At 43.9% G+C, this 14381-nt stretch overlaps 1 protein-coding gene across 1 annotated transcript in view; it reads right to left on the reverse strand.

Annotated features, from left to right (window-relative positions):
- The window catches only part of PITPNC1 (phosphatidylinositol transfer protein cytoplasmic 1), a 262884-nt gene that overhangs the window by 13973 nt on the left and 234530 nt on the right, over positions 1-14381 (reverse strand). Inside the window, exons 7-8 of the mRNA XM_069543730.1 lie at positions 6754-6909; positions 3436-3499 (exon numbers count right to left, since the gene is read on the reverse strand). Coding sequence (XP_069399831.1) covers positions 3436-3499; positions 6754-6909 — 220 coding nt within the window. The remainder of the gene's footprint in view (positions 1-3435; positions 3500-6753; positions 6910-14381) is intronic.

The following is a 14381-nucleotide window of genomic DNA, read 5'->3' on the forward strand; positions in this document are numbered from 1 at the left end:
CAACAGTAGAAAGCGGTTGTACTTTAGGATAAACAAGAGCAGAATAAAATCTGTTTAGGGAAATAGTTATTGTGACAGTCAAATGCTAAAGTTCAGGAAGGATACAAAATTAATCCTTGGGCAAGAAATGATTACTGTCATTTATAGTGTCCTTTTTAAAAAAACAAGACAAAATAAAACTCAGTTAAGCACTGGAGGTGGTGAGTCTAATTAGGGAGAAAGACATCATACAGGGCTGCCAGTGTATAAAGGTATACAGTTTGGGCACTGTAGGAGCACAGCCCAGGGTCAATGGAACTAAAATTCAGCCCTCAGCAGACAGCACCCGCTGAATCTGCTTGGAAGGGGTGCCTTTTTGTAGCTCTTACAAGGCACCAGAGTTTAGCAGTTGGCCCTGAAGACATCTACCATTTTCTAGTCTAATTAAATTTGGACTGAATTAATTAAACTGTGCTTTCAATCTAATCTGATTTAAAGTTGTTCTTAAAACTTTTGGGACTTCCCTGGCGGTCCAGTGGTTAAGACTGCGTTTCCAATGCAGGGGGCTCGGGCTCAATGCCTGATTGGAGAACTAAGATCCCACATGTCTTGCGCCGTGGCCAAAAAACGAAAACAAAAACCAAAAAACAAAAAAGCCTTTAGGATTCACCTAGAGGGCTTGTTAAAACACAAGGGGGTGTGCTAGGCTACACCCCCAGAATATCGGATTCAGCAGGTTTGGGGTGGAGTCTGAGAATCTGAAACAAGTACCCCAGGGATGCTGAGGTTGCAGGCCCAGGACCTCACTGGGAGAATAAGTGCCATAAGCTATAGGAAAGGGTTTCTTTACTTTGAACCCTTCCCATGTTTACTAGTGAAAGCCTCACTGAGCCTGTACAGACCAAAGAAAAATAAACAACTTCAGGTACCCAAAACTGAAGGGCTGTTCTGGTGGGCGATGACACACCCATTTACCTGAAAGGCTTGCAGTACACAGCATTACCTTGAATAAGGAAGGGCTTGTGGGCAGGGTTCTTAGCATTTAGTTAATTGAGTATCTGCATCTGTGTGATGAAGGAGCTACCACTTTCCTGGCAAGCGGCTCAGCTGGGGACAACTATGCCAGTAATTTACACGAAATTGATGGGGTAGGTCTCAGACCCTTTGCTGAGTGAAAAGGCTGCTTGTTTTGGCTGGGGCTAGGACTGTATATACAGCGGGTGGAGGCCTTCCTGGGGAGTACACGGTGCCCTGATGGTCTACATCCAGTAAACCACACGCTGTTTTTCTGCACTCAGATACAGAAAGGGCTTTTTGTCAGTAGGCTCCTTGAGTTAATTCCTGTCTCCACCTCTCCATCTTAAGTAGGTGTTCTCTTTTTAAAGGCCTTCCTTTGATGCGTTATTTTAGCTTTGGGTCCTTGTAATAGTCTGAGATTTTTTTTTTTTTTTTTGGACTAAAAGTCTTTAAGTCTCTTGGTTGCTGAGGGCTTGGTTGAGATGGAAAAAAAAATGGGCCTTTGTCCTCTGCACTCCAGCCATTCCTTGACTAGACACCCGCCCACTTTTTCTCGTCCTTTACCCTGCCTCTACCCAGACTCTCTTTTCTGGTCAACAGGCTTGCAGTGTTTCGTCTTCTTAGTTAGGATGCAGCTTCCCTTTTTCATGCTGCCTTTTCTGAAAAGTCCTCGAAGGCCTCATGGTATTCCAGAGAAACCTATTACGTTGCCCTGTCTCCTGGTCTTCGAGACGGTCGAGTTTTGGCTCTTCAGGCTTCAGTTCACTGACCAAACTTCCCACCAGTTTAAGCCTATTATTCTTTGACTATCCTTTTGAAATTCCCTTAGGATGTCAGGAAGTGTGGATGTCAGCAAGTTGGGGGAGACCAGCAGTTGTTAACTTTTGGGGTGTCCCTCTAAGAATCTGTGAAAAGCTCCCCAGAAAAAACAACTAGAAAGATCTGTTTAATGATCTGGGGAAGTAATCACAGGAGACTCTCCTTCCTCCCATCTCACAACAGACAACCATAAAGAAGTGTTGGGGAGACTTGTGATAGTGTGGCCAGTCGGTGTAGTGCTGCCTGTGAACAGCATCCCGGGTCCTGGGGGTGTGTGATTATTGTTGTTCTTTGGTTGCTGAGTCATGTCCAACTCTTTGTGACCCAATGGACTGTAGCCCGCCAGGCTCATCTGTCCATAGGATTTCCAAGGAAGAATACTGGAGGGGGTTGCCATTTCCTTCTCCAGGGGATCTTTCCAACCCAGGAATTGAACCCAAGTCTCCTGCATTGGCAGGCGGATTCTTTACCACTGGGTCACTAGGGAAGCCCAGGGGCATGTGATTAAGAGAAAGCAAATGGTGATTTTTCGAAAGCATCTCTTCTAGAGGTCTGCATTTGGGCAAACCAAGGAAGAGGCAAAGATGTATTTGCTTTTCAGAAGATGTGGATCTGGGAAAACTGTGCAAAAAAAAAAGAAAAAGAAAAAAAAAAAGCACACCCATAGCCTACAAAACCCTATTTTGAAAAATATGGTTCAGAAACAGCTGACAGTCACTGTCTTTGTCTGTTCAGCCCACTGTAACTTTTCACTTGAAACTTGATGCCTTCAGCTAAGAAGAGAGAGGGCACTGGTGAAACAGTGATACAGAGGCACCAAAATGCAATCGAGGTTATGCTGAGAACAAATTCAATGTGACTTAGGAAAAGGCCAAAGAGAAGAGCATTTTCATTAGGCAATCAGATCTGACCCAAGTCACCAACTGGGTGTGTTTGTTTCTTTTTATAGTCAAGGACTCAAGCCTCTGATGACTGATTCTGGGAATGTAGGGGATTCACGTGGACAAAATGATAGCACTGCAGATATGGGAAGTGTGGTTCATCCATCATGGGATGAAACAAACCTTGTTTCTTTTCACTTACTGGAAATATAGAGAACGGGTTTAATTCTTCTCGAACCATTTTTTAAAAAGCTAGAACAACAGTCTCGGTTAGAATTAAGGGGTCACCAATTTCTTTGCCCTTGAATCCTTGCAGAGTCCTTATGCTTTTGGTGAGGGAGTGTTTCAAAGGACTTAAGTCAAAGGACTGCTTTCACCTGATATGATGCTTAACGACAAGATCAAGGCAGCATTGATCTTGAGGTCTGGGATGAATTAGAGGGGTTTGAAGCCAGTCCAACAAGGATTACAGAACCCTGCACTATCAAGCATGCAAACATCAAACATACTGAGGTCCTCCTTAGCCAATAATTACGTGCTGTGGTTATTTTAGACCAAGCTTCTGTCATTACATCTTTCTTCACTATGTCCCACGGACAATGCTACTTTCAATACAGGAAGCAATAGCTCTGCCTTCGTTGTTGTCTTTCTAGGTAGCAGTTGAAGCCAGATGGACTGAAAGTCCAAGCCAGTGTGCTATGAAGTTGTTCTATAACTGATTTTGGGGGAGTTGACTTACCATACCACTCATCAACCCAAGCAAAAGCCTGTCTATGTCCAATCAGAAGAATATCTCGAACCACCTAAAAAAGCAAAAGAAGGAAGTTGACAGAATACCAGGTTTGATTAAAACGATCTGGGAAAGGAATGGTTTCCAATTCTAGGAAACCTGACAGTTACAAATTTCTCCAGCCCTCTGTCCAGATGGGATGACAATTAGAGGGAGGCATACTTACTCTCAGCCCTTTCCCATGGTGTACATATACTCGCTGTAAATTAATCTCTTTATCTTATTTGAAAGTTAGGCTGGAAGCTGTTCAAAATAATGACAACGACTTGGCAGTCACACAACAGTGACTGGAATGAGTCTCCAGGGCTGATCACCCTTGGATTTTTCTCTTCATTTATCTTTACCGAAAAACAGGTTCTACTTTCCATTTGTGGAAGGGTGCATCTCACAGGCGCCAGGAGGTCATAAATGTTGGAAATCAAGCACATTTGTTTGGATAGAAAATCACTTCCAAGACCAAAGCACTTAAAACTCTCTCTTCTCTAGTGAAGTATCCTATATATTGGTAATTGAAAAAAAAAAATTGAAGGTGTGGGATTCAAGATAAGTAGATATCTTTCTAAGCTTGGCTTTCATGTATTAGAAGTCACAGGAGGGAGCAGTTTAGTCAGCTATTATGTTAACTATTATTGAAAGTCATGAAATAAGAGACCTGAATCAGAGTAGAACATAATGGGAATGATGAACTTGATTGGAGATGAAAGGAATGAAATTCTTTCTTATGGTGACACATATTGGCAATAGAAGATTAAGAAAAGTAATTGCCAAGAGTCTGTGTGTTATACCATTTATGTGCTTTTATTTCATGGCATTCTTTTCTGGCCTTCTATCGCTATAAATATAGCATACCTTTTTACCTTTCTTAGATACTCAGTACTCTCCTTCCAACATTTCTTTCCTCCTGATAAACAAATCTAGCAATTGTCAAAAACCTCTTGTAGAAGGTTAGAGCATGTTTCAAGAAACGAAGGATTTTAATTCAGTGAATTTGCAGAAACAAGGGAAGCCTTCATAATGAAGTGTTTATTATTCCAGGCCTATGGCTATCTAGTGAGGCTTTTATGATTTGGAAGGAGGAAACATATAATGAAACTAAGAAACAACATGAAGCCATGCGCACTTGAGTGCTTGAGTGTGTCAAATTCATGGAATTAAAAGAACAGCATTGAGGCGTCAGTAAATACGCCCTATTGCATTAAGCACAACACAGCTGTCTGCTGGAAACAAGAATCCAATAATGTGCTAATGGCTCGCTTTCGAACATTTTTTTCCTGTTAACTGTGAATAGATTCTTCAAAAACAAAAGGTGTTTAGAGAAAGGCATCCCTGGCACTTGAAACCCACGCAAAGAAGAGCCTCAGACTCTCATTAGTGGCTCATGTGCCACAGCAGGTGTCTTTCGGGGGTGTTGATGACACTTTGTTATATTTGGAAATGGGCAACGGGAATGCCTATTGCTAGAGTGTAATTCTTACAGGTATTTTAAAGAAACGGATTCTCAAAACTAGAAAAGAAACACAGTGACCCCTGTGGCAATCTAAATATGTTTTGTGAGAAGATGAGATAATGAAACACACTATGGTAGGGGCCCCAGTAAGAGGAGATCATTTGTTGTTTTTTTTTTTTTAAAAAGGTGGGATGTTGTAGGAAGTCAAGAATATACTGCCAGAGACAGACACAGAGCTGAGGCTGGAAAATATTTACTCTGGGAGCCTGGACTTTCTTCCTTCGTAATAACTGGGACACAGCAGGAAAACAGCAGGTCCCAGAACTTGATTTCTATGCGTGTCACTTGGCTCTCACCCCTGGCTGGGCAAAAACGGATTCTAGAGCTCAGCAGATTAGTACATTTCTCTGTCTCAAATTTGCTCCAGGCCCTGCTATTATCAGGAAAGCAAGTTCAATCTATTTCTTGGACCCAAATTCAAGATTTACACATTTTACTATCAATTGGCTCCCCAAGCTCAGTAGACAAATCCATCTAAGTAACAAACAGCTCAGTGCATTAAGGTTAAATTCCAGTGCCCCCAAAAGAATTTCAGAAAGCTATTCTTTATCAGTTTTTAAATGGAAAAATAAACAGATATCCAGCCTATCTGGAATGTAGAGACAACTTGGATAGTACTTATTCTCATGAAAATAGGAGTTACAAAGGGCAATGCTCAGCACTGCATTTCCAATTAATTTCCATGAGGATAAGAGTTATGTTCAGTTCAGTTCAGTTGCTCAGTTGTGTCTGGCTCTGTGACCCCATGAACTGTAGCATGCCAGGCCTCTCTGTCCATCACCAACTCCTGGAGTTTACCCAAACTCATATCCATAGAGTCGGTGATACCATCCAACCATCTCATCCTCTGTCATCCCCTTCTCCTCCTGCGCTCAATCTTTCCCAGCATCAGGGTTTTCTCAAACGAGTTAGCTCTTCCCATCAGGTGGCCAAAGTATTGGAGTTTCAGCATCAACATCAGTCCTTCCAATGAACAACTGATCTCCTTTAGGATGGACTGGTTGGATCTCCTTGCAGTCCAAGGGACTCTCAAGAGTCTTCTCCAACACCACTGTTCAAAAGCATCAATTCTTCTGCGGTCAGCTTTCTTTATAGTCCAACTCTCACATCCATACATGACTACTGGAAGAGTTATGTTAGAAGCACCCAATAAACTTAAATCATCACTAAATGGGTTCCTGCTACAAAATTAACATGTTTAGCCAAAGGAGGTATACAACTAAAACCTGTGTTTTGAGCTTGCCCATAATTCTTTGGTAACAGAGTTATTGAAAGGGCAGAAATGCTGGGGTACGTCATCTAAAGGGACCCCTGGGGTTTCTTCTGCCTCTTGGGGCATCTTTTACTTCAGGTGTCTACATTTGCAGGATCTTTTGAGCGAGGACTATCCTTGCGGGGGCAGGGCACACAAATAAACCCTGTGCCTCTGCCTGGAACCTGAGTGCCCAAGTACCAAGTACAAGAACCTCTCTTTGGAACTAGGATAGCCCGAGAGAACCATACTTTGAGAGCCCAACTTCCTGAGTATACTCACCCAATAGACATGGAAGTCACAAAATGAGAGATGAAGCGTAAAATATCTGTTAGTAGAAGAAAGTTAAACAGTAGGCAAAATTCATTCTCATGGAAACAGGGTTTTCTAGATGCAGGTAACTTGTGTTGGTTCAGTGCTTACACATCTGTTGGGCATTGGGCACTCTGGCTCACAACAACGACAATTACTGTGCCCACAGCCCAGGAACTGCCAACCATTCACTTACCTTGTGTACAAATTGTTCCACTCTGGTTTGAAGCCCCCAGACCTCGAACTTCACGGTCACCAGCTTGTAGGAACACATGATGGGCTGATGACTGTCTCTCCAGCCTTCCCTTAACTGTCCTCGTCCTGTCTTCTCTGACTTGAAGTGTTTAGGATCCTGGAGGAAAAAATAGATCAAAGAAATGATAACTTAAAAGTTCAACCATCATTTTTATGAAATAAATGAATACAGAAAGCTAAGTGAAAGAAACCAGTCACCATAATAAGTACCTCAAGGAAATGAGTGCTTCTGGGGAGGGAAGGGGTGGTGATCTCGAGTGTGGCTATGTAGCATTTTTGAATCTTCGGTACCAACTATGCCATGCTACCACCTGAACCAACCCAGGAACTGCCATTGAAATTATAGGTATAGACCTGGGAAGATTATGGTGATAACGTCATATATGAAAAAGGCATAAGCATAGAGTTTGGTCCATAGCAAGTGCTCAGCTGATGTTGGCCATTATTGTCCTTCCCAAGGCAGTCAGTGAAGCCTCTGATGCTCAGCCCTACAGTCCAGGGAAGAGACAGCAATGCCTTTCCAAAGCACCCTGGAATTGCTGGTAAAAGATCTGATGTTTAAGACGATGGGACTATTTCCTGCCTGACTTGTGTTCTTACACCACAAAATGCCAGCAGGACCAAAGAGAGGAGACCAATAAATCCAGAGAATAGCACGAGATTATAGGAGATAATCTCCAAAGATGGCCCCCATTCACCCCCTCCCTCACTGTGCCTGTGTGTTTGTTGTTTCTCTCACCAAGCTGTGGAGGCTACTTCCCCTCGTCATGAATCTAGACTGGTCTGTGACTTGCTTTCACCAAAAGAATGTGGCAGAAGAGGCACTGTGTCAGTTTGGGTCTTTAAGAGAAGCTGGAAACCAGAAGTCTGCCACAATGCAAAATGTCTTGTTTGATTATCCTGAGACCATCATGGAGTGAGGAAGCCCAAGCCAAGCCTGCCACACGGAGGGCCATGTGGAGAGAGGCTCACTCATTCTGGCTGAGAAGCCAGGCACACGAGCAATAAAGGCATCTTTAATATTTCAGCTCAAGCCTATACCATGAGGAACAGGAGATCCTGGCCAGCTAAGCCCAGTTGAGATGGCAGAATTGTGAGAACTACCACACTGTTGTTTTAAATCACTAAATTCTGTTTTCCTAAATGGCTAGTCAGTCATCCTATTACTGGCTTATATATTCCTTCTTTTTTTTCCTCCACACCATGCCGCTTGTGAGATCTTAATTCCCCAACCAGAGACTGAACCCAGGCAGTGAAAGCACAGAGGCCTAACCACTGGACCGCCAGGGAATTCCCATAAGCTGCTAAATTCTGGAACGAACTGTTACTTAGCAAAAGAACAAAACAGAAACATCATGTGGATTCCAAGCAGATGTAATAACTGGATCTCCAAAGACAAAAGGGAAGGAATGCTGCTTTTGTTCTTTGCCAGCACTCTCCAAAAGTTCGTACCATTAGCTACATCCACAAAAACTACACACGAGGAAATGCACAGCTGCCAGGCCATTCCTGCAACTTAAAATACAAAAGCTGGAGTTAAACAGGGGAAGCTGGTTCCTTTCCCCATCTGCCCTTTGACTTTCCCACAAGAGGGACATGACGGTGAATAATGAGCTCACCAACAACTATCTTGAGGCTCAAAAGACATGGCTGCCACACTGTGACTGGTCAGAATATACAAAGGCAAACCCTCATGAACCTGAGTGACAGTTGTCCTGCCACACTGTGGCTGGTCAGAATATACAAAGGCAAACCCTCATGAACCTGAGTGACGGTTGTCCTGCTCCAGGTAGCAACTGGGTAAACAAAGGATAGTTGCAGAGCCAGCAAGCAGTTGAAAGCAAGAGGCCAAAGCTCCTGGCAACCCAGACATGTAAGGGACAAAGGACCCAGCAAACAAAGCAAGTGTGGCTGTGGCCTGAGCTGCCTTCATCTGTCTCAGGTCCTGTGCAGCGGGCCTGAGAAAGGCCTGCAGACGGAGGTCCCTGGGTCAGCTGGGTGCACCCCACACACGCCTTCCCAGCACTAGTACCTGATTCATGGACTAGCCCCAGCTTGTTCCTTCCGCTGACCACTGCGGAACTTGAAACGATACCTATTGTAGAATCTCCATGTAGATTCCAGACATCTCAAGAATGAAATAAGGCTCTGCAATATTAAATGTGAAACACTGGTAGACTGCATTTCCAAAGTCCTTAAAACTTGCGAGGCCTCATGGCAAACTTCGGATCTGAGAAAGATTAGAAAAGTACTGCCTGCAGTGAAAACTATGGAGACGCTTACATTTGTATGTGGTTCCTTTTCCTCATGGAACTACAAAAGTGTAAAATGATATCAGGCTATCATGAAATAAAGCTTTGGGAAAAGGTCAGAAGAGTGTATTGTATTTTCAAGAGGCAGAATGGGATTTTTCAGTTGGAAGTGGTAATTTGACTTCATACCCTTGGTTTTATGGATAAGGATACTGAGGCCTCAGAGAAAGAAATGTTTTTTGTCCTCAAACCATAGGCGCTTGGTAACAGGTTTGGGACAAGAATACTAGCCTCTCCTAGTTCTAGCCCAGTGTTCTTTCCACTACATTTCGTTTTAATATTAAACAGAAAAAGGGTGTTTTTGTTATAGCCAGATGCCAAAGAAGCAATTAACAATTGGGCTTTTTATGGCAACAGTGTGTTGATTTTTTGAGAGTCTGGTGTCATATCCACAGCTGCTGATTTCATCTAGTAAATCTCATACATGGCCTATAATTAGGGATTCACTTTCAAAGAGCTAGAGGGAAGTAAGGGAGAAGGATTTACCAAAGGACTCCATTAATTCAAAACTCAAGATCAGAAATGAACATCCAGCTGAATGCCTCTGGATGACAATAAGCAAAATAAATAAATATACAAATAAAAAATTTTAAAATCCAACCCAACCACTAGGTCTTATTTGAAGTATTCTGATCACTTCAAATATCCCCCTTTACACAGTCTACCCCTTCCCCTCTATTCATTTTCCCTACCTTGTCCCCAAGTACTCATTTCTCTTGAAATCATTACCTTCAAATCTCATTCTCTCACTTGGGTTTGTGAACATAAATATCTAAACTGTCCCATTCATACAGCAGTTGACCTTCCTTACAACTTAAAAATTTTATTTTTAAAATTTCTAGTTTGTTTCTTTCTTTGGCTATAGTATTTTGTATTCTGATCGTATTTCGTATCATATAGTATAGTATTTCATATAGTATTTTGATTCTGATTCAAGCTCAGTTATATTATTGATTTTTAATAAAGTAACTGGATTGTTTTATGTTTTAAACTTTGATTTCCAGGTTTTCTTATTTTAAAATAAAATTTATAAACCTCTGACTTCATCTTGATGCTGAAAAGTTGGCCTCTGTGCAATGGTGCTGAACCAAATTTTGCAGACAGTTTTGGGTGAAGCAGAAGAGAACAGCTTTATTGCTTTGCTAGGCAGAGGGGAGCAAAGTGGGCTTGTGCCTCAAAAATTGTGAGTTTCCAACCTGGGAGGATTTGGTGAGGAGTTTTATATCAATGCTTTAAGGGTAGAGTTGCAGTAAGGATGGGGTATATGCAGAGCCCACAGTCCTTCAATCTGACCTTAGATGGTCTCCTGATGAGTTTCTTTGGTTCCTTTAGTCTGGCCTCAGGTGGTCTCCTCCCTGTTGCTGCATCCCCTCCCTTCCCTGACTCTCGTTGTTCAGTTGCTCAGTCATGTCCGACTCTTTGTGACCCCATGGTCTGCAGCACGCCAGGCTTCCCTGTCCGTCACCGTCTCCTGGAGCTTGCTCAAATTCATGTTCTTTGAGTCGGTGATATGACCCAACCATCTTGTCCACTGTCGTCTCCTTCGCCTCCTGCCTTCAGTCTTGCCCAGGATCAGGGTCTTTTCCAGTGAGTCGGCTCTTCACATCAGGTGGCCAAAAATGTATGGGGCTTCAGCTTCAGCATTAGTCCTTCCAGTGAATATTCAGGATTGATTTCCTTTAGGATTGACTGCTTCCCCATCTATTGGCCATGAAGTGACAGGACTAGATGCCATCATCTTAGTTTTTTTGAATGATTTGCAATGGTTAGAATCTGCCCTTTGGGACTCAGGGAAGGTCATGGAGGTTGAAGTCTATTCCTTACACACAAGAAAAGGGGACAGGAAAAGGCCCCCTAAACCACGGATCTCCTGGAGCCAAGAGAAGCTAGAAGAGGCAAGAAAGGATTTTCCCTTAGAGCCTCACTGTCACTAAGAACTTCTATCGTCCAGAACTGTGAGACAAACCTCAGAGGATGAGGAGGTTAAATCCCCACTGCCTCTGATCAAATTTGTCTTGGGTGGGGTCTCTGCATCCAGCATTTCAGAAGCTTCCCAGGTGCCGAGTTTAACCACTGCACTAAGGTACAAGTATCATCTCTGTGCTCCAAACGAGGAGCCTGAAGTTCAGAGATAACAGCTGACGTATCCACAGTCTAGGACTCAAGCTCAGGTCAAACCGACTCCCAGACCTGGGCTCCCTGCACCTAGACTATGACGATTCTCATCTGAAATTCTGGCACAATCGGTCAGAGGGGAGCTGGGATCTCCTCATCGGCATGAAGGTGTTAATACTAACTCCACTGTGGGACTGTGCGGGCTGCTGCGCTGTGGGCTTAAGCGGGATGTCGGGAAGTCCACAGCCCAGTACCCAACCGGTGACATATGAGACACAGGGGATGTCCCAGAGTGATAAGAAGCATATGACACTGAAACATCCTTGAGGGATACCACAAGTCAACTTCCTCAAATCTCAGGAAGCTCCTCAGAAGAAAGGAAGCAGGAATATCTGAAGCGCTGCACGATTACTTCATTGTTATCCTGTGGTTGAGTGTATAGAAAAATGATTGCCAAAAAACATGGCTGTCCACCATCATGCTGGTGTCTTTGTGCCAGTGAGAGGCAGTTGGGCATTTCCACTTTCTGGAAGCTGTTGCCCACCAGTGTCTGTAACGATGGTGGTGAAAGAAATCCCAAGAACAGAGTTTTTGCTTATTGAATGCTTATGACTAGGTTCTGGGCCAAGGACAAGTGAGTCTTCAATATTTGACTCATTTCCTTTCCCTCTTTCTCTTATGTTTCAGGAACAAAGTTGACAAAGCAGAGAGCAAGGCAGATTGCCCCACTGTAGGCTGCTCCTTTAGAGGAAGGGATTGTACTGATGGCACCAGGTTCTGAAACTACATGAGGGCACACACAGGAGATGGTCTATGCAAGCTGGGAGCTTCCCTGGCAGGTGGACACCCTCGGCGGCTATCACCCCATGTCGGGATGGGCCAGCCTTGCATCAGACAATCTGAGCATCCTCGGGGTTATTAATAGCTTTCCTCCTGAAGAGCTGAGAGCTACACAGAAATAAATGCAATCCTTTCCTTTCAGTAATCTTCCCAGCTAGGGTGGAGCATGTTTCCCTAACGGGGAACCCAGCTGTATGTAAGTTTGCTAAGGTGGCCGTTCAAAGTACCACAAATGGGCTGGCTTGAACAGCAGAAATGTACTCTCTCAGGATTCTGGAGGCCAGAGGTCTGAGATCAAGGTGCTGGTGAGGTCGGTTCCCACTGGGGGCTGTGAAGAGGAATCTGTCTTGCCCCTCTGTGCTAGCTCTGGTGGTTTGGTTTGCTGAGAATTTTGGTGTTTCTTGACTTGCAGATATATATTCTGGTCACATGGTGCTCACCCCGTGCGTCTCCGCATTATCGTCCTTCTGTGCACGTCTGTCTCTGCATCTAAACTGCCCCCTTTCCTAAGGACACAGTCATACTGGATCAGGCACACCGAACCTCACTTTCACTTGATTACCCCTGTAAAGATCCTATTTCCACATAAGGTTACTCTCTCAGGTATTGAGGGTCAGGACTTCAACATATCTCTTTTGGGGGGCACCCAGGTCAACCTCTAACACCAAGTCAGAGAGGTTTTCACAAGAGAAATCTAGGTTCCCCTATGACTCCTCCATAGCGTGTTCGTCCACTCGGTCAATGCTCCTGCTTTGAGGGCCCCGCCCTGCAGTTGGTTGGCTGGGAAGGTGCCAGTCTGCAAGTTCCTCTGGCTGGGGGTTTCTAAATTCATCCACAGCAAGAGCCCTGGCTCTGAATCTCATCGGTGCTCCCTAGGCCTGGCAGATGGCAAATTGGACGCTTGTTGTTAAAGCCCATCTGTATGGAGGGAGCTGAGCTGGTGCCAGGGCTTCTCCCCGGGGCCAGATGGACCATACTGGCCACCCTTCCTTCGGCGCGGGCGCATCTCCTTTAGAAGGCTTCCTCCTTCCTCACCCCGGAGGTCGGTCACACCTTCGGGTTTCATCTATCTCACACTTGGACAAAGCAGAACAAAGATGACGCTAAGGGCTTTGATTAGTGCAGCCGACGTGAAACTGTGTCCCTGCGTTTGTCAGGATCTGTCTCATACCTGGGAGGTGCAAGGAGAAACCCGCAGGAGGTCTCAGCCTAGATGGAGCACAGCTTGCATCTCCAAGGCAATATTATTGGCCGACATTCACTGAGATATAAAGTCTCTGTGATTAATTACTCTTTCAATCTGAACCACAAAGGACTATAGCCAACAGGGGCTTGCCCTGTTAATTGAAATTAGAAGTCTTTGATAAATGTTAAATGAAAAAGGGCTAAGCAGTCACTGGCTAGGAAATACTACATTATGTAACTACAATGCTCAGCCCTCAAGTAAGGATGAACTAACCTATCTGAAAGACATCGTTTTTTTTCCTGCATTTGGGAACTTTTCTTGAAGACTCCAAGGTGGTATTATTTTCATTCTCCTTTAATGAATGGCCCTTTTGATCAGGTTAAGATTTAGCCCCTAATTTGGACCAACGTTTCTTTTGCACAGCTTGCAGGATCTTAGTTCCCCAACCAGGGATTGAACCCCGGGCTCTTGGTAGTGAAAGCATTGAGTTCTAACCACTGGACTGCCAGGGGATTCCCTGGACCAACATTTCTTGAACGTGAATCCTAAAAGGGATGCACAGAAAAATTAAAGAGCTTTCAAAGAAGTTAGTCCCCAAAGACCACATAGTAAAGGATTCTATCCATATGAAGTGTCCAGAACTGGGAAATCCAGAGACAGGAAAATTAGTGACTGCCTAGGGCTGGGTTGGGATTGAGGGTAAAAGAGTAGGGGGTGTGATAGCTACAGCATACAGGGTTTCTTTATTGGGCTGGTGAACATGTTTACAATTCGATTGTGAGGATGGTTACCCACATCAGTGAATAGACTAAAATCCACTGAATTCTATACTTTAAATGGGTGAATTGTATGGTACATGAGCTGGATCTCATAAAGGTATTTAAAAAAAAACCCAAAAAACCCAACAGAACTAAGGAGCTTTCAGTGCACTTGAAAATTGACCAAAAACTTTACTGAAAGGTCACCTGCTATGCATCAGTTTAAAAAAATAAAACCCTAAATGCAAATTGTGGCCAGAAGCAGCCACTTCTTGCTTTGTTAGCAGTTAATACCTAAAGTGCTATTTTTAAAGCATTTGCTCTTGGCACTAGCGTGTACAGCACACACAGAGTGATT

The sequence above is a fragment of the Ovis canadensis genome, chromosome 11, assembly GCF_042477335.2.
Source record: "Ovis canadensis isolate MfBH-ARS-UI-01 breed Bighorn chromosome 11, ARS-UI_OviCan_v2, whole genome shotgun sequence".
Classification (NCBI taxonomy): domain Eukaryota; kingdom Metazoa; phylum Chordata; class Mammalia; order Artiodactyla; family Bovidae; genus Ovis; species Ovis canadensis.